Raw genomic sequence first — 21229 nt, 5'->3', positions numbered from 1 at the left:
TTTTTTTTTTTTTACCTCATTTGCCCATTTCAAGTCAGCATGCTTGGTTTATGCCTTTCAGTTCACTGTACATCCTAGACATTAAACTTCTCACAGATGAAGAGCTAGTGAACGTCATTCCACCTGTTGTTTGCTCTGTGGTGCAGCTTTCCGGTTTGGTGAAATCACACTTGTCAGGTGTTTTTTGGGGGTCCTTTTGTCTCTCATGTTTGGGGTCCTATTCAGAAAGTCATTCCCTGTACCAATATCATGAAGTTCCCCCATTTTCCTCATACAGTTGTCTTAAGATCTTGAGTCTGTTTGGGGTTAAAGCTTATACTCACTGAGCAATTGGTGTCGTTTCAATAGTCTGTTTCCAGTTTCCCAAGCAGAGTGTGAGGCTGTCTTTCCCTGTGCTTTTGGTACCTTTGTCAAAACTTGTCTGTAGGTATGTGGAGGTTCGTTGGCTTGCTTTGTTCTCTATTCTATTCCCTCAGCCTGCGTTTCGGCTTTAAAGTCAGTAACACAGTCTTGGTCGCTGTGGCCCTGCCGTCTGTCTTGAAATCAGGTATCATGATACTTCTAAATCAGGACTCTTTTCACTGATTCATTTGTTCTCTGACAATTTCATACACGTATATGTTTTGCGGTCACTCTGCACCCCACCCTCTGTCCTCTCCTTCCTGTCACTACATTGTTTCCCTCCCCCACCCCTGCTGGCCCTGGTCCCTGACTTTGGGTTTTGCTTTGTGACACGGTAGTTTAAGCAGGGCCATCTGTGCGGCGTGGTTTGGAATTACCCTTTGGAGCCTGGTAGAGTCACCAGTTGGGGACACAACTGATGGCAGTGACTCTCCCTCTCCTTGAATGTATCAGCAGCAGATGTTTCCATAGGGAGGGGTAGGCCCTGGCCCTCTTTTATTCAGCCCTGTTGACAGGCCCATTCTTGTGCAGGTCCAGTGCAGGCATCCACAACCGCTATAACAGTTCACAGTCCTCCCCCTGTCTTCTGTCCCTTCTTTATTTCCCCTCTTTCAAATGCTCCCCAAAAGTTAGCGGGGGCAGTTTAGGGATGAGTGCTCAACTTAGTCTGAACAGGACGAGTCTCTGTATTTGTCACTTCCCTGGGAAGGGAAGCTTGCTATCAGTTCTGAGTTTGACTTGAGGCCACTTTGGGTACTTGAGATCTTTGTGTTTCTACGTGCTTTTTCTGATTCTGTGTTGAACGTCATTGGTGCTCTGGAGGACTATGTTGAAGCCATAGATTGCTTTTGGTAATATAACTACCAATTCTTGGAACCCAAGAACATGGACTATTTTCTGCCTTTTAGTATCTTCAGCTTCTTTCTCCAGGGTTTGGTAATTTTTGTTTCAGAGATCTTTCAGCTCTTCAGTATTTAATTCTTAAAGTAGGTGTGTGTGTGTGTGTGTGTGTGTGTGTGTGTGCATGTGCTTGCGTGCGTGTGCCCAGGTGTGTGCATGTGCGTGTTTCTAGAATTGCTTCTTGCATTTCTCAGCAAATTTATTATCAGTACTAAGAAAATCAACTGGTTTCCAGCCAAGGCGGGAAAATTGCGTTTTACAATATATGTTTATGTGTGTATATATATGTATACACACACTTATATGTAATCTTAGGTAAATAGATGAGTCCTTATGACTTTTTCAGACGTTGTTATTTTGCCTCCCTCCCTCTCACAATTAACCACACCTAGTTGTTTTTCACATTTCTCTGTTCAAATTATATTACTCCCGTTATTTCCTCTTTATCAACCCCTACCCCCCCCCCCACACACACACCATGGTTCCATTTTACTTCCTTGGCTTCTGTGGCTACCCCAGGTTATAGACTTATCTGAAGATGTGAATTAGAAGCCACAGATAAGTGAGAAAGTAGGATGTTTGTCTTTCCAGAACTGGATTACCTTACTCAGTGTGATCTTTTCTAATAGCACCCCTTTGCCTGCAAATTTCGTTTCCTTTTTATTTAGAGCTGCACAGTGTTCCGTATATGAACCACATTTGCATTATCTTGTCATCAGTTGAGGGGCATTTAGGTTGTTTCCATTTCCCAACTATTGTGAACAGAGCAGCAATAAACACAGCTGAGTAAATGTCTGTGGAGCACGATGCCAAGTCCCTGAGGCATAGGCCAAGGAGCGGTACAGCTGGGTCATGGGGTGGATTTATTTCCAGCTTCTTGGGGGTTCCCCACGTTGACTTTCAGTGTCTGGAGTAGCTTGCAATCCCACCAACCAAGGAATGAGGGTGCCCGTTTCCCCAGATGCCCTCCAGCATTTGTTGTCAGATATTTTGTTGATCTTTGCCATTCTGATTAGGGTGAGGTAAATCTCAAAGTTGTTTTAATTTACTTTTCCCTCATAGTAATGGTAAGCATTTTTTGAGAGATTTCTTAGCCATTTTTGTTCCTTCTTTTGAGAACTCTGTGCAGATCACAACCCCACTTTTTGAATGGGTTGTTTGGTTTTTTAATTTTCTTTCTATGTTCTGGGTTATCAATCCTCTCTCAGATATGTAGCTGGCCCGGATTCTCTCCCATTCTGTGGGTTTCTTCTTCACCTGCTTGTTTCTTTAGCTGTATAGAAGCTTTTTAGTTTTATAAAAATCCTACTTGTAAACTGTTGGCCTTTATTCTTGGACAAATGGATTCTTATACCTCTGTCCTACAGGACATCACCAATGTTGTCTAACACTCTCATTTTTCAGGACATCACCAATGTTGTCTAACACTCTCATTTTTCAGGATTCACATTGAGCTCATTGATCCATTTGAGTTAGTAACAGATATGGATTTAATTTCATTCTTTTGCATGTGGACTTCTCATTTTCTCAGCACCATTTGCTAAAGATACTTTATTTTCTCCAATGAGTGTTTTTTGTTGTTGTTGTTTTTGTAGTAGTTATTCGTTTGTTTTTGAATCATTGGCAAATACTAGCTAGCTATAGTTACATGTTTGGGTTTTCTATTTTGTTCCATTAATCTGCAAGTCTGTTTTTATGCCAGAACTATACTGTTTTTATTGGTATGGCTCTACAATATGAGGCCTGGAATAGCAGCCTCTCCTTTGTTAATTTTTTTCAGTATTGTTTTGGCAACTCAGGGTCTTCGGTGATTTCATAATTTTAGGAAAGCTTTTTCCATTTCAGTGAAGAATGACATGAGGAATTTGATGCATGGAGTCTAAATAAATTTTGACAGAATGGTCATTTTTACAATATTAATTCTACCAATCCATGAGCATGGGATGTCTTTCCACTTTTTACTGTCTTTATTTCTTCATAGGTTTGTCATTGTAAAAATCCTTTACCATCTAAGGCTTATTCCTATTTTATTTTCTTGGAGGCTATTATGAATGCGCGCATGCCCACGATCTCTAGCTGTGCGTTTGTCATTGGTGTATATAAAAGCCATTGATACTTATGTTTCTGTATCCTGACACTTTGCTGAAACTATTTTTCCTAGAAGTTTTCTGGCAGAATTTAGATATCTTAAGTGTAATATCACATCATCTACAAATGGGGATGCCTCTCCATTTGTATCACTTTAGACTCTCATGTTACTGTTTTAGTTAGTGCTTCCAGCACAATATTGAAAAGGAGTGGGGACGCTGGGCAGCTCTGTCCTGGTCCTGATTTAAAGTGGGCGTGCCTCAAGTGCTCCTGTTTAGGATAATGTCGGCTCTAAGTTCCACATATATAGCTTTATTATGTTGAGATATTGTGGGAAGAGAAAGTGCTTTCTCAAGCTGTGGACAGCTGCTTTCCTGGAGGGCTGCTTTGTTATAGAGTATTCAACGGAAAACATGCTTTTGCCCTAGCTTTTACCTTGAAATAGAAATAAGCAGGAGGTTTTGCCAAGTTTAACTTGTCTGTGAGACCGTGGATCATGTCTGCCATATAGGAATGTGGTCTTGGAAACCAAGTTTAACTGTTCCATGAATCCCCATCCTTGTACCGATGTGAACTGTTTTGCTTTGTCTTTTAAAAGGAGCTGTAGAATAAACTTGCTGCTTTCAGTATTGACTGATAGCCTTCCTGAAACTATCCTAAATTTTCTGTCTTTTTTTTTAACCTGTCATTTCCCAATGCCCACTCTCTCCATCATGTCCCAAATTACCTATGGCCAGTTCCATCAAGATCTATTCTACTACTACACCGTCTAGACCTTTTGCCAAGAAGTTATGTTGGATTTCGTCAAAAGCTTTCTCTGCATCTATTGAGATGATTGTCTTTTAAGTCCATTTATGTGATTATATTTATTGACTTGTATATGTTGAATTACTCATAAAGACAAATTGATGGTGGTGGATGATCTTTTTGATGTATGTCTGTATTTGCTTTGAGAGTATTTTATTTATTGAGGAATTTTTATTCTATGTGTAGAGGGTATATTGGCCTGTAGTTTTGTTTTTTGTTGTTGTTTTGTTTTTTTTTCTTTTTTCTATCTTAGCTGGTTTTGGTATTAGAGCAATGTTGGCTTTATAAAAAGTTTGGGAGTGTTTCTCCTCACCCCTTCATATCATAATTTAAGAACAGTTGGCTGTAGACCTTCTTTGACAGTCTGGTAGACTTATGCTATGAATTTAACTTGGCCTGGATCATTTTTAGCTACACTTTTCTGTTTCAATTTCCTCTTGTTATAGGATTATTTAAGCTGTTGGTCTCTTCCTGGTTTAGTTTTGGTGATTTGACTGAATCTAGAAATTTGTCCATTTATTTTAGATTTTCCAACATATGGAGTATAGGGTTTTCAAGTATCCTTTGATGTCTGTTGTTGTGTTTCCCTGATCATCTCTGATTTCATTTAGGTCCTCTTTTTCTTTCAGTTAGCTGGGAGTCTGTTGTTCTTTTCTTCTCAAAGAACCAGATATTAGTTAATTCTTTGTATTGTCTTGTTTCCAGTTCATTAATTTCTGCTCTGATTTTTTTTTTTTTTTTAATTTCATGCCATCTACTGAGTTTGGACTTGGCTTGTTTCTCCAAATTTTTGAGTTGCATTATGAAGTCATTCATTTATGCCTTTTCTGAGTTCTTAATGTAGGCACTAAGTTTCTCATAAAAATGTTTTAATGTGTCGAGAGGTTTTGTTATACTTTAGTTCCAAGATTTTAAGAAAATTTGACATTTTTCTTTGACCCAGTCATCAGTTAGCAAAAAGTTAACTCTTTTTGAGTTTGTGTGCTTACTAGAGGATTGTTTGCTCTTGATTTTAATTTTTATTGTATTGTGGTCAGATAGGATGCAATGATTTATTTCAGTCTACTGAATCTCTAAAGACTTGTTTTATGTCCCAATATGTGGTTTTATGTTAGAAAAGCTTCTGTGAGTTGCTGAGTAGAATTCAGATTTCAAATCCTGGATGGTCTTTGTCATTTTAATCAAACTTATGTTTGCATTTTCTTGAATATCTCTTGGGCATTTATTCTCTTTAGCCCATTCTCTTTGAGGTTGACTTTTTTTTCTTTACTTGTCTTGAATTCTTTGAAGTTAATGGTTGTTCTTTTCCTAGAGTTCATCAAGTTTAATTCTCATTTTTATAAGATGGGTGGATTTTGGGGTGGGGATCCTCCCTTGGTCATTCATATTTGTACACACACAAACATAAAACACCTCAAGGAATAAAGCAGAGTGGCAGTTCATGCCTAGAATCCCATCACTTAAGAGCAGAGGATTCAAGACAGAGTTTGAGGCCATCTTCTACCCTTTGCCCCTCCCTCCCTACCCATCCAACTGTATCTGATAAAGCAGGTATCTCTTTTCATCATGATTAACATACAAAAATCTCATAACCAAGTGTATAATACATATTTCTTAAACCAAATAAAACTAAATAAAAGACAAAGACTTCTGATACTCTTAGAACAAATAAGTTTTTAATGGAAACATTAATATAAGTTTCTCATAAATTTATTTGAACAGCAAACCATATCAATTGTGAGTATAAAAATCAATGCTTTGAGCCTGAGTATTCTTTCCCTATCACAAATACAGAGAGAGGCACTAAATGGCATTTTCCTGGCCTGACAGTGTTAGGTTCAACTGCAATCAAGTCTAACCTGATGGGACACTTCCTACAGGAAAGAGCTCATTTTAAGAGTCTCCCAAATACTTTCACTATGAGAACTGTGAAAATGGATTTCTAGGCTCCTTTTGCACCATATCTTACAATCTTTTAGAATTCTGATTTAAGTTTTTACAGTAGAAAGATTACACAGTCCGCATTATTCTAATCTACTGGAACTGAACACTGCCTGTGGCTCTCGGGGGATTATGGCATGAGTGTCCGAGTCCTGGACAAGAATAAAAATATCCCGAGGCAGCAGTTCCATTCCTTCACAGTCTACACAGTTGAGGACCGAAAGTGCTAAGTGCATTTTTCAAGCATATACCCTGAGACTGTTTAAAGCCTAATAAATTATGAAAGGCAAACTCATACATACTCTTTGAGAGTGAGAATAACTAACTTCCCCTCAACACCTTGTAACACTGCCGGGACCAGCCCTAGGCACACATTAGAAACCCACTACAGAAGTGCTCTTTGAGATGCACCAAGACTTGGGAGCTGGTGGTCATGAGGCAGGGGAAAGGACAGTCAGTGCTCTCTAAGTGACCCTGTCTGTACAGGCTGCACCTTCAAACATCAAAGTCCTTCAGATCTCCCCAGCTGGCACCTATTTTCACTTTCACTTTCAGCTTCACAGACAGTTTTATAGCACATTCCATTTCATTCTTGACAATCTGAGCTACCTACAAATAAAGAAAAGAGGTTAATAAACTCCGTCCAAATCAAAGGATGTTTCCCAGTCACCCACTGAGCAAGGTATAAACCAGACTGGTACTCTGCATCTAGAGGTGTTTAAACACAATCAAAAGTGAGCCAGGTCTTTCTATCTCTCCCTTCTTTCATAAGATTCCCTGTACCCTGCCGAAAGTTTGTCTATTAGTCTCAACATCTGCTTTGATACCCTACTGGGTAGAGTCTTTCAGAGGTCCTCTGTGGTAGGCTCCTGTCAGGAGTTCCACAAGGAGAGCAAGAGAATCAAGAAATCTGGACCAAGGGGTCTTTGCAAAGACTGATATCCAACCAAGGATCATGCATGGAGATAAACTAGATCTATTGCTCAGATGTAGCCTATGTGGCAGCTGAGCCTCCAAGTGAAATCTAGTAAGGGGAGCATGGGATGTCTCTGACATGAACTCAGTGGCTGGCTCTTTGATCACCATCCCCTGAGGGGGGAGCAGCTTTACCAGGCCACAGAGGAACACAATGCTGCCAGTCCTGATAGGCTAGGGTCATATGGAAGGGGAGGTCCTGGAAGGGGAGGAGGACCTCCCCTATCAGTAGACTGGGAGGGGACAAGGGAAGAGGCTATAGCTGGGATACAAAGTGAATAAATTATAATAATAAAAAATAAATACTACCTTAAGATCCAGCTATACCACCCCTAGGCATATAATATCCAAAAGATGCTCAACTATATACAAGGACATTTGCTCAACCATGTTCATAGCAGCTTTATTTGTAATAGCCAGAAGCTGGAAACAACCTAGATGTCCCTCTACCAAGGAATGGATACAGAAATTCTGGTACATTTACACAATGGAATACTACTCAGCAATTAAAAACAAGGAAATCATGAAATTGCAGGCAAATGATGGGAACTAGAAAAGATCATCCTGAATGAGCTATCCCAGAAGCACAAAGACACACATGGTGTATACTCACTCATAAGTGGAGATTAGCCATATAATATAGGATAAACATACTAAAACCTATATTCCTAAAAAAGCTAAACAACAAGGAAGACCCTAGGGAAGATGCTTAATCCTCATTCAGAAGGACAAATGTGATAGACATCGGGAGCAGGAGCTTATTACCACAGAGGGCCTCTGAAAGACTCTTCTGAAGCAAAGGCTGAGACAGCCAAACTTTGGGCAGAGTGCAGGTAATATTATGAAAGGGGGGAGATAGAAAGACCTAGAGGCGACAGGAGCTCCAAAAAGAGATCAACAGAGCCATAAAAACTGAGCGCTGGGGGCCCTGAAGAGACTAGACTAATACACCAACCAAGGACAGTTCATGGAGAGGACCTAAAACCCTGGCTCAGATGTAGCCCATAGACTCAGTCTCCAAGTGGGGTCCCTAGTAAGGGAAGCAGGAGCTTTCTCTGGCATGAACTCAGTGGCAGGCTCTCTGATACACCTTCCCCTGGGGGGGGGGGGTGTAGCCTTTCCAGGCCACAGAGGAAGATAATGCAGCAGGTCCTGATGAGACCTGATAGGCTAGGGTCAGAGGGAAGGGGAGAAGAGGAGACGAGAAAGGGGGCCATAGCCAGGAAACAAATTGAATAAATTATAATAAACTAACAAAGAAAAGTTTATAGAAGAAAAAAAAAAAAAAGCCAGGCATTAGACTGCCTGGGGCAAGCACTCAGACAAAGCATCTCTGCGTGGAGACCCCCCCCCCCCAACTGTCAGTATGAGACTGAGCACACCCTGGAGGGATCAGCATTTGGACCCTGTTAGAGAGGGTCCAAATACATTGCACATGGCAGAAAACAAACAAATACATGGTCATTTTGACCCCCACCATCTGCTGTCTACAAAATGGTCTGTGTGCTACAAAAATACCTGAACAATATCCTCTTCTGCCACTTCATATAAAAGCTCATCATGAAGTTGAAGGATGAAGAATCCTCCTCTCATAGGACAAAACATCCCTTTAAGTTTCCTCTTTGGCAACAATCCTGCCCCAAGAAAAAGAGCAAAACTGAGCAGCATGTCATCAAACTACAGGAACGTGGTTTTGTTTTGTTCTTAAAGATCTTGAAATTTTAACAAATACATTAAAACATAGGTCTTGGAGCCATCAGGAAAATGCTGGCTGCTACCTAGGAGGCAAACTCAAATCCCCAGTAACTTCCTTGAAGAAAGAGGGAAGTAAACAGGATATGAAGAGCTTCCTTTAAAATTTCTCCAACCGGTTTCTCATAAGTATCCTTTACCCTGAGCAACATGGAGCCTGAGCGCTACCTCAGGGAGCAGTCAAACTCCAGCAGCCGGCCGTGTTTCACTAAGGGCTTCCCCGGTGCCTTGCTGCAGTCAGAACTGTCATATGACAGAAGCAGTGTTTCTCCAGTGCACTGCACTCTCTAAAGCTAGGTCCACATGTGAACCTCGGCGCATTTGTGAGGGCCTTGACATGCACATCAAAGTCTGTCTACCCAATAGTCTGTGGCAATGATCTGTATTTTTGTCAGCTTGCAAAGGGTCAATGACTAGTAAGTGGTGAAGAACTGTGCTAGGCTTAGCTACCTTTTCCTAACTAGCTGAGCCTACTGCTAGACTATATTCCTCACAGTTACTGCCTCTGCCCATGTGCTCAATATCAGAGCATCCTTCCTTTCTGCCATACAAGGTTCCTACTTATCTTTCAGACCCAATAATAAGTTTTACCTCCTCCCACATCTGCTTCTTCTCTTAAAAATCTCTTAACTGCTACTGACTGCCTGCAGCCTCAGTTTGCTCAGAGGAGGCTGGAGAATGAAGATAGCTGCTAAGCCCACAAGCTTCTTCCACAGCACGGCTGCAAACCTGTCTGTGTGTCAGCGGGGCTGAGATTTGCCTGCTGTGTCATGACCACTTACCACACGTGGACTCTCTAGAGCAGTGGTTCTCAACCTGTGGGTCATGCCGGCTCTAGGGTCAAACACCCTTCACGGAGATCACATATCAGATATTCACATTATAATTCACAACCAGCAAAATTACAGTTACAAAGTAGAAGGAAAATAATTTTATGGTTGGAGTCAAAAAAACACCAGGAAATGTGCTGAAGGGCCACAGCATTAGGTTGAGAACCATTCATTGCCCTGGATGCCCTAATTTTTCATCTCTCTGATTGTAACTTTGTCCTTGCCATTTCCTCTAGCTTCTGACCCAGAATACTATGAATTTCTTGTTCCCTGTCTTCTCTGCATCCTTGGATCTCAACGATTTAAGTCCTTTAACTCAGCATGGCACCATCTTCAGTGATCCACCTGACTTCTGGTTAGCTTCAAAGGTGCTGTTGTGGGGCTTCTGACACCCAGCACTGTGCTCAAAAGAGTCACACAGTTTCATTCAGAGTTTGCATCTTAGCCTCAGTATACAAGATTTTCCATTTAAGCCACAGGTTGAGAAGCAAGAAGCGGCTACTTCTAAATCTCCCACCTGACTATGTAACTGCCTATATTAGTAACAAATCTCTTCTGGAAGCAGCTAATTCCATCTGGAACTGTTATCTTTTCTGCCCAGGCCCAGCAGCTTATCCTTGCCCTCTATACACTAAACCTCAACTTTCTCAAGGAAGATTTTTTTAAAAAAAAGGCTGTGGTCATGGATTGATGTCTCACTCGCTCTGACACACAACACTTAAACTATGGTCATGTAACAGAAGAAAAAGGAAGATTCTGCATAGTTACTAGAAGAACACATAACTTATCCAAGAAATAAGGAATAGAACCTGAAAGTATCTTAAAAATAAAAACATCAACAACAAAAGACAAGACGGCAATATTGGCAACAGACTGTGTGGAGATCATAAATAGGGACCGTCACCAAGGTTTCCAATGTGGTCTTGGGCCACAGAGGACTCTCGCATGTGCAAAATAAAGCTGACTTTCACAACAGAACTGCCAGGTTTTTTGTTTTTGTTTTTTGCTGGGTTTGCTTTTTGGTTACCTCTCATAAATTACAGCAAGACCACTAACCATCCTGGGCCAGGACTCAAACCGCGCATTCTGGGAAACACATTAGTATTCTAAAACTCAGGTATTATCATTGTAGACATCACAGTAATACAAAATGGTACAGAAGCAGGAATCCATCTTTTTATAAGTCAGACATTAAAGGGACTCGCAGAAATACAAAAAGTAACTCAGAACTATTTTTTTCTGTTCCAAGATTTACTTTCATAAAAACATGTTGTTTATGTTATTATTTTTAAGATTTATTTTTAGTTATGTGCACAGGTGTGGGCATGTGTATGTGAGTACAGGGACCTAAAGAGGTCAGAGGTATTGGAGGATATCCTTAGAGCTGGAGTTGCAAGCCACCGTGAGCCTTTTGATGTGAGTGATGGGGACTGGACTTAAGTCCTTTGCAAGAGCAGTATGCCCTCCTAACCTCTGAGACATCTCTTCAGCTCCCTCTTTTTTGAAAGGTTTAGTTTTAATTACCTTATCTAAAAATGTTAAAGCAAGCTTCAAATTCTTTAATTTCCAATAATGGTAACTATAGCATAAATTATCAATCCTTGATATCATTAATAATTTCCAAGAGTAAAAAGTTAGCCAGTATCAAAATATTCAAGGATTTTTAGAAATAAAATTTGCCCTCCACACAACCACCTTTGGGTACAATCCTTTTCACCATGTTAGACCCAGCAAGTGCCTCACTGACAGACAAACCTGTTCTGTCATTCTGGAGCATGCTTTCCCGATGACCATGGGATTTGAAGGTTGAATGGAAGGTCTCTAGTTGCTTCTGAATGTTAACTGTGGCTATTTTGACTATATCAGCAGCTGACCCTTGAACTCTTGTGTTGATGGCCTGACGTTCAGCCTATAAAAGACAATTGCAGGTGGCTTAATGATAGGTGTCACTGAGGGTGGGTCTTCTTACATCAGTTAGCAATCAGGAGAAAGCAAGGAACAGTCCTGGAACTGGAAGTCACTCTTTCTCTTGGAGTAATCAGCGGACTCTAGAACCAGGAATCAGAAGGTTATAGGAAGTTGACAAGCTCTTCTCACAGACTTGAAGGGCTGGAAAAATACATCTGGTATCAGGAACTAACCAGAAGGACTGGTAAACTATCAGGTTGCAGCACAAAGCCAATACCACTCTAATCACGTGTGTGTGTATAATCACACACACATATATGAGAAAAAATAGTTTGGCTTTAACAGCTTTGCTTCAAAACAGAACTGAAAAAAATGTTTATTTACAACTTGTCACCATAGCTAATAAATAATTATCCTGAAGTATTAACTGACCAGATATTTATTTTAATTAACCTTCCCCCCAAAACAGTGTCATCACTCCAAAAGCCCTTTTATAAAACCAATGGCCAACTTTCTTTATTCAGAAAATCAAATTATGTAATGTTTCTAAAAGGAACATCACAATCTTTGTTGAACAGTAAATGTCACTGAAATGTTAAAACTCAGAAAAATTTCAACATACATGTGCTTTATGGTAAGGATTGTTGTCTTTGATTCCTGGCAAATATCTACGTCTTCCCAAAATGGTCTGAACAAATCCATCTCTTCTACAGTTCTTCACTGTGTCCTTCATGAAATGATTAATCCCTACAAAGAAAATACAGAAACAATTACAACCAAGTCCATCCTGCGTGTCATCCACTGTTTCAATACAACAAAATCCCACCATGCTTCCTGGTTTTATTCATTCTTGTTCCGACTGCTGACAGCAGCCCTCACTCTTATCTGTCACATACTACCACCACCCGATCATCTGCGCTCATCTATGTTCTAACCCTGAACATACTTGAAGGTGTCATGTCCGTGTGCTCCCGAAAGTGGGGTTCCCACAATCTCTTCCCCCTCTCCATTTATCTGTCATACTCCTTAAATTTCAACTCCAAATTTGGGGGTTCGCAGCCATCTATAAAATGCCTCAGAATATGCACAGCCCCAAACCCACACACAGACATATAGTTTGCAGAAGGTCAGTGACATCTGAAAAACTTCACTGGATTACCTCTTAAAACATGCTGTGATTCTAATATAGCAATGTCATCACTTTTACTTATTTTAAACAAAGTCTTCTATCTTTGCAAGTTTTGTGGCAATTTTTATTCAAATTTGAGGGGGTAAAATAAAAATCTAGAGACACAGAGTGGTTTAAAAAAAAAACAAAACACTAAAGTAAGTATCTCAATCCAACAATCACCTCTACTAAGCAGGGACTGCCTGCTTTCAGCCATGAGAATTTCTGTCCTCTACTGGTGACCAGCACCCGCTGAAGGCTACTTCGGTCTCCCTTGTTGGCTCATCAGAGGATCAATACTACTTCTAGATGCTCTCCCCTCTGCCTCCATATCAAGGACAGGGAGTGAGCCCCAAACTAGAGCTGACATTTTACTTGGAAGATCTGAGAAGATGAGCAATAAATACATTCTGCTTCTTAATGGCTGCTCTCTGCCAAGGATGTTGAAAGGAACTGAAGCTGTGAGAACATGGGTCTCTAGTTCAGTGTTATTTACATAAGGCCTATGGCTATCTCAAACATGATGAGTTATCTACAGTGCACAGTTATTATGGCTTTACAATAGCAAGTCTCTAGGACCAGGATTCCTAGAGTCATTGAGTATCTAAAAATGAAGGCTTAGACGGGTTCAGAAAATGGCCAAGGTTACAGAGGTGTTCCTGACTCTTCGTCCCAGAGCCTTTCATCTCTGCATAGACCCATTCTGCCTTTCTTCCTGGCAGTGCTTTGGATATGTGGCCAGTGGCGTTTTGAGCACTGTGACTTCCATCTTGGAGAACAATACAAACCTCTCTTCGGCACAGACTTTTTTCAAGGGGTCACACTGACTGCCCCTTTTCCTTTTTTATTTATTTATTCTTCTCTCATATATTACATCCCAGCTGTAGTTCCCCCTTCCTCCCCTTCCCAATGCCCCTCCCCATCTTCTGTATTTTAGCTGAATTACAGAGTTTATGACGACATACATTTGTCAAACTTCACAGATGTATATGAAAACAGTGACTTTACATTACATTTTAATAAACGTTTAAAAGAAGAGATAATTTAGAGTATCCAAACCACTCCATAACAGTAACTCAGAATTTCTTATACAGTTGATAACTGTTTTAATGTCAATTCTAAAGCCATCTAAACCCAAAATACAAGTCAGCGCCTACATTTTGGAGGCAGGCACAGACAGTAAGGACCCCGACCCTGCCTTTATCTGCACAAGCCGAGCTTAATGAATGCTGCCAGCAAGCTGCATGTTACTTGCCCTCAAGGATTCCTGGTAAAACTTCTAATTAATAAACATTTTAATAATTCTATAATATTAAATTACTTAATGTGATGAGCAGCTATAAACCCCGAGTTTAACTTCTTACCTGTGTATCTGGACTTGAAAGAGTCAATGTAGCAAGCAGCATCGTTTTCTTTGATGCCCATCTGCTCGCCTAAAGATTTAGCTCCCATGCCGTATATAATTCCATAGCAAATCTGAAAGACAGCCATCATATTCAGTAAGTTGGAGGTCGTAACTAGACAAAATGGAAGTATACAGTGTTCACTAGGATCCATACCTTCATAAACTTTTTACTTTGTAGTGAACCAAAGGAATGATTAGATCAGCTTGTGGGTTAAGACCCACAGAAGTTGGTACCCAGTATGCATCTGTTTTGCCTTTGAACATTACTCTGTATGTGAACATATGAGTGAATCGAATGGGAGAAGGGAACCGTCAAAATAAGATTGATTTCAGTTTTTTTATCCGCCAGCCATTAGAGCAGGTATTATTCCCCAGAGTATCTCAATGGTGTCTGCTGAGGAAGTGCCTAGAAGTCTGGAAAGAAAGTTTTGCAAATATTCCTGTCCTTGCCCATGGGTAAGACAGGAGCAAACACCTTGAGAATAGGGGAAACTTCCCTGGAAAGAAATATCTTCAACTCTCAGCTGCCTAAAGTCTAACATCCACAAACTCAAAATTCATCTGCATTAAGTATAAAGAAAACCTTGGAAGTAAATTTTGAAGTAGTAGAGGCAATGAACTACATAAGTTAATGGTAATGTCTGTCTGGAGTCATGCATGATCTTGCCATAGCCGCCTGACCTCTTTATAGCCAAACATTTTCATCCAAAAAGTGAAGTGTTTGTATCATGAGATTGTTGCAAGAAAAACTGATGACCTGCAGGTATTTAGGAAGCTGACACAAAACAAGCTCCATATGAATGTTAAATAAAATGTTAGAAGACAAACTGCTTATCAGACAAAATGCTTATCATAATTCTAAAAACTTTTAACATGACACACTAAAGGGATCCTATCTCTATTTCTAACATATTTTATGGGGGTTTTTAGTTTTGCTTTGAGATAGGATCTCATTATGTAGTTCTGGCTGGCCTGACTTGCTTTATAAACAAGACTGACCTTGAAATCAGAATGACCCCCCCCCCATCACCACGCCTGGCTCTGCCCCGGGGTGTGGAAGTGTGTGCCACCATACCTGGCCAAAAGCTTTTTTACTTTAAACCTCCATTTAGTCTTCCTTTCAGCTTTTAACACTATTCCACTGTGATTCCTAGCACTTTGCTTGTCTGCTTTGGCTTGTATGACTTAGTCTGAGATCTCAGCAAGACTTGGGGATTAGATCACTCGGTGCGTGTCAAATGTTGTTCTAGCACGTTAACTGTCGAGTCAGGCAAGCACTGATGCATACCGACCGCATCATCCTGGATAACTGGATTCAGAGGAGAGATGTCCTGGTGTTCTGTACTCCTGCTGACTCCACCACTTAAAACTGAGTGTAAAGAAATCTCTAACACTGTGTCTGTTCCCTCCCCTATAACAGGGGTATAAATGGTATCTGTCTCCGGAGCTGCCTAGAAAGCTTCATTACAGGAACATTTTGTCTCTATTACTAACAGTTTGACTCCGCTACATGCAGATTCAGAAGAGCAGAGCTAGCTTTTTAAACAGTGGGGACAGGTGCTGCAGCTAAAGCACCATTTCATGCCAGCTAAGTCCATGAAGAAGTGAACCTAGAAAGAGCAGGTCCCTGGAAAATGGCATCTGGTTTCCCACAGGGTGTGTGGTTAGGAAGTGTTGGTATGGATCCAGCCAGGAGATGGTCACATGGCCTTTGTCTCGTCTGTGACTGAGTGACCCACTGTGAAAATGCAAGAACAGCTGCTCAAAGCTCCCTCATTCATTACAATCCGACTCTATTCAAAAACATTAGAGACTGCCTTCCATAAAAAGCACTTTGGCGAGATGCTGTAAGGAAATATGAACATGAAAATATGGAACTTCCTGCCAAGACACTGATCAGAGATGTAAAACACACATTCTTCCTCTTGTGTAACAGCTGCCTTCACTGTTCCCGCCCCTGGCGAGTAAATGCATACTGAACACCACACACCATGACTAGCCACAGAATAGACTTATATACAGTACTTTCTTGACAATAACTGCCCAGAGACCTGAGTGGTTCTTTCCACTGTGTTGGGGGAGGGGGACCCTACAACGAACACCACAAGAGAGATTGACTCCAATGAATGCGACTTGAAAGATCCAGAGAGCATTCAACTGAAATTAGCGGACAAGCTGAAGTGTCGTGAGCATTTAATTCATTCTTTTGTTTCTATGAAGCTCATCCACTCAGCTCACCTGCTTTGCTTGTTGCCTCAGATCATCGCCTACAGAATCAGGCTCAATCATCTTCCACTCGGCGGCGATGCTCCTGAACACATCTGCTCCAGTGTTTAAGACTTGGATGAGGCGACAATCACGAGACAAGTGAGCCAGGATCCTCAGTTCAAGCTGAGAGTAGTCGGCAGCCAATATTAAGCCACCTGAAAAGCACACCCACTTTACAAGCTAGCACAGCTCCACAGACTACAGCTCAGCAAGAGGACAGAAACATTGCTTTCTAACTTTAAGGTCATGTGTTCAAATGTGAGAGCCTTATTTCAAGTACAATATAGTTCATTCCTGTGCATCGTGATATTTTAAGTTTTCATTATATATATATGCAATATATACCAAACCACCCCTGACATCTGTCCCTTGACTGTGGGAGCCCTGCTCAGTGTTCCCAATACCTAACACAAATCTACAACAGTTCTCTCATGCTTCTCCCACTCCTCAGGGTAAGAGCCTTAAATTTCCCTTTGTTCTACAGGAAATTTTATATACAATAGGTTTACAGAAAACATTTCATAGAATATGCCCTTAAGAAATAGCTGTTGATAACAGGACTCAAATGGGCTCACAGAGATCAGGGAGCCATGTCTGTCCTAGGTCCTCTGAATATTATGTTATGGTTGTATAGCCTGTTCTTGTGGGATTCCTAACAGTGAGAGTGGGGGTGTCTCTGACTCTCTTGTTTGCCTTTACTACCCTTTTCCTCTTACTGGATTGCCTCATCCAGCCTTGATGGGAGAATATATGCCTGGTCTGATTGTAACTCGTTATGCTGAGTTTGGTTGGTGTGTCCCTGAGAGGCCTGCTCTTTTCTGAGAAAAGAGTAGGATGGTGGATCTGGGGAAAGGCGAGGTAGAGTGGAAAGACTGAGGGGAAGAGAAGGAGGGGAAATTGCAATCGGGTATAGTATGTAAGAGAATAAAAAGAAAAAATATACTTAATCTCTGTAAAAAAAAACAAAAAACAAATGGCTGTTGAACAAATAAGTGACGAACAAATTGGTGTTCAGTAAACTATGATTCAGTCCAAATAATAGCAGAAACATTTATCGAAAAAGGTCAAGTTAGCAGTAGGAGAGGAAGAATACTAAGAAAATAAGACAAGCTTTTTATGGATTACAAGTAAGTTCATAAGATGTGCAGGACAAAAACAAAGACTATGATCAAAGTAGGAAAGATGTTTTTAACTGCTAGCACAGAGGACAAGTGGTTAATAACAGACTTTATAAGTAAGTTCACTGAAATGATAGGGGCAGAAGACCCTCAACTGTAATAAAAATGCTGAATTTCACTCATAATAAGAGGACTGGAAATTAAACCTATAGCCAGAAATAAATTTCCCTCACATGAAACTGCAGCATCCAGAAGTCTGCACAACACACTCAGGCAAGCGTGCAAGAGACTCTAGTATGCTACTCCTGGGAAGCAAAAGGGCAGCCTCCTGCCCACCAGGCAGCAAGCAGACACAGACAGAATCCAGCTGATGTTAGTCTGTGTCTCGGCAAACAAACTCAGATGCTGCTGCCAATGGAGCACACACAGGCTATAAGCTGGCTTATTGTCCCATCTCTTGTTGTGAAACAAGAATGCACTGTGTAGCTATCACTGGCCAACACCTCACAGATCTCCCTACCTCTGCTGATATTAAAGGTGCAACCACCACTTCCATCTACTCCCATTTCTTTACTGATAAGCACAAGCCTTTATTACAAAAAGGTTAGATGAAAAGCTCAAATACAGAACTATTTACAGAATGATAATTCTTCGGTCAAAGCCAAAAAGATTACATAGCCAAAGCTATATATATTACAAAAGGAATGCTGGCAAATATATAATAGTTATATTAATGAAATAACTGGGTTTTTGTTTGTTTGTTTGTTTTTCTATGTATATTGGTGATTTGCGTGCACGTACATTTGGACACCAGAAGAGGGCATCAGATCCCATGGGACTACAGTTAGAGATGGTTGTAGCCACCATGTGATTGGGAATTGAACTCAGGACCTTTGGAAGAACAGCCACAGCTCTTAACCACTGAGCCATCTCTCCAGCTCCAAAACAACAGTTTTAGAAATTAAAGAGCAGACAATGAAGTCTCAGAGGTGTAACTGAGAAGGCAGGTAACAGGGTGAGCAACTGTGAAGTTTCCAAATGCTTGCACTTCCAGAACCCTGCAGGATGAGGTGTTCCCTCTCATCTGAGGAAACTGACACTAGAACTTGGGCCTGTCAGGCAGACAGCCAGAACGGGTAAGAATTTAGAAAGGAGTTGGGAATAAAATGAGCAGCAGAACAAAACCAGGAATCCCTTTGCAACTAATGTGGGTCATAGATACATTTATCCTTTAAAGTGACCCTTCCAAAGAAAAAAAAAACATGAACCTGCCATGTCAATGGAGATTCAATAATTTTTTTAAAAACCTTTTTAGTACTGAATTCAGCTACCAGAAGTTTAAGAACTGTTTAAAACAATTTCAGCATGTGAGTCTACATTTTAAGAGTAAATTTTATGAATTCTAAACCAAGATCAAGCCCTCAGATACTGCTGCTTAGATTCCTCCAGAGCTCTGGTCAGTCAGACTACACCTGGGGAGCCCCCACCCCTGTGTGCTTACCACACGCTGCTGTAACAAAGGCCTGTGCTCTGCAGCACGTGGGGAGAATCTTCAAACACTGGGACTTGGGAAATCTGCACCATGTGGCAGCAGGAAACCTCAAATCATGAGCTTCACATTCCTACTGAGCAGTACGACTTTTAAATCAGCCATGCTGCGTCTTCTACAACTAAAGGAGACAGCCAGGCCTATGGGACTGTCACTGGAAATCCCTTCGGCCGCACAGCTGAGACTCCCTGGCGTTAGACTGAACTTTATATGCTGCTAGTTCATTCTTAACAAGCCAAGCTGTCAGCAAAGTTACCTCATCAGACCGAGTTCATCGTGGAGGGGAAGTTTCTGACAGAACTCGAAACAATTTCATTTTCCTGGACTACCCACTGGCAAAAGATGAAGAGAAAATGGCACAGTAACCATGGGATAATTAAGGAGTTGGCTTACAACCTCCAGGCATCTTGATGGCAAAAGGGTGTATGACTTAAGGCTGCAGTTGGACTGGAGGCCACTCATGAAACAGGCAGATGTGAATAGACAGCAGCAAACACAGGAGCCAACAAGACAGGCAGGAACCCACAACTCTGCTATTCCAAGCCAATGGAGGAAAAGTGAGGAGAGCTACTTCACTATCACTAAAACCCCATAAAGAAGCAAAGGCAAATGAGGACGGACAGAATCAGCTACATTTTGCAGAGGCTTACCGACAGTATCAGCACCCAGCAGCTACTGAGATGGACCACAGTGGTACTGGGGCAGGCACAGCATCCAGCACAGGAAAGGTAGAGGGCACAATGTCCACCTCTGCATCCTACTCACAATTCAGACTTCCCAGTTCCCGTAAACAACCCCCAGCAACGTGGAGCTGCCCTTACCTGGGAAAGGCACAAAGGCGTGACGCATGCTCACTGAAAATGGTACCCCTTTGTCTGAGGCCTTATCCTCCATCAGTGTCCCATGCCCAGAGTGCAGGCCATAAACCATATTTTGTCCTCTGCAGTACAAATAAAATCATCAGCTAGAACATGGTGAATCTCAGATACAAGAAAGGTCTGATTTCCAATTAAAAAAAAAACAAAAACAAAAACAAACAAACCTAAATTCCATTCAAGATGCCTAAATGACCTAACCTGAAACCCTCTTTAAACTTTAGGACACTAGACCTGTGTTAGCAAACATTCAGTACAACAAGAAGGCCCTTCTATAATCACCTCCCCATGAACTGCTTCTGAGACAAACCCCCTCCTCCCAAGTTAATTCCACAAATCTCTAACCAGACCCAAGGTAAACTACATAGGCTCTTCCTTTTATCAAGTAAATGTTGGGGCAGGGAACACTGCTGAAACGGGTGGCCTCTCCACTTCTATATTCACAAAGCACACAATGGTAGTAGCATTGACTCTAGTGAAGGAGGTCTGCAGCCTTTATCATCAACCAGCTTCATCATCATAAAATGTGAAATGGATAATGTCTAGAACCAAAATGGTATATCTAGAATATAAACTTGGCTGTACTGAATTGTTTTATACAATAGGGTCTTTCTGAGCCATCACACTCACAAGAAAATAATGTCAATACAGAGAAATAAAATCTACCTGGCTACTGCAAGCATGGCTTTGCCTGGAGCTTGAGAAGGTGGGCTTTCTCTTACTAGTGTTGGCATTTTAATCTCAAAATCTCGTGGCACATTCTGGATATTAGGTTCTGTAAAGCTTATCCGTCCTAAAAATCAAGAAGAAAAAGAATTAGAAAAATAAACCTGAGAAGCAACCAACTGACCGTTTCTGTACCTTAGAATGATCTTTTTGAATCTAGTGGGGGCTGGCAGGACAGGTTAGTGGTGAGAGCGCCTGCTTCCCAGGCGGACAGGGCGAGGTAAGCCTTCAGAGCCCACACAGGAGACAACTGACTCCAACAAGTTGCCCACTCACTTCCACAAATGTGACTTCAAGCACATGTATGTACCACGCATACGCACAACCAACACATGTAAAGATTTTAAAGGCGTGTTGACAATAGACTAGTCAAAGTTTTTGAATTTTTATATGATTGACAGTGATAAAATAAGCACAAGATGCTTTTGAAAGTAATCGGCTACAACACATGCTCACCACTAAGCTAGTTCTCTGGAAACAATGCAACACAATCCTGTGCCCGTGCTGCTGAGAAAGC

General features: G+C 41.2%; 1 protein-coding gene across 1 annotated transcript in view; it reads right to left on the bottom strand.

The window, feature by feature from the left end:
- Window positions 1-5947: 5947 nt before the first annotated feature.
- Polq (DNA polymerase theta) overlaps window positions 5948-21229 on the bottom strand; it is a 72754-nt gene continuing 57472 nt past the window's right edge. Inside the window, exons 23-30 of the mRNA XM_055625064.1 lie at window positions 20653-20779; window positions 19933-20051; window positions 16415-16599; window positions 14136-14247; window positions 12226-12350; window positions 11451-11604; window positions 8632-8747; window positions 5948-6747 (exon numbers count right to left, since the gene is read on the bottom strand). Of these exons, the coding sequence (XP_055481039.1) occupies window positions 6634-6747; window positions 8632-8747; window positions 11451-11604; window positions 12226-12350; window positions 14136-14247; window positions 16415-16599; window positions 19933-20051; window positions 20653-20779 (1052 nt within the window). The 3' untranslated portion in view covers window positions 5948-6633. The remainder of the gene's footprint in view (window positions 6748-8631; window positions 8748-11450; window positions 11605-12225; window positions 12351-14135; window positions 14248-16414; window positions 16600-19932; window positions 20052-20652; window positions 20780-21229) is intronic.

The sequence above is a fragment of the Psammomys obesus genome, unplaced genomic scaffold, assembly GCF_907164565.1.
Source record: "Psammomys obesus unplaced genomic scaffold, mPsaObe1.curated_primary_1811, whole genome shotgun sequence".
Classification (NCBI taxonomy): Eukaryota; Metazoa; Chordata; class Mammalia; order Rodentia; family Muridae; genus Psammomys; species Psammomys obesus.
Note: the sequence above shows the minus strand (reverse complement) of the source record. Positions and strands in the feature narration are given on the sequence as shown.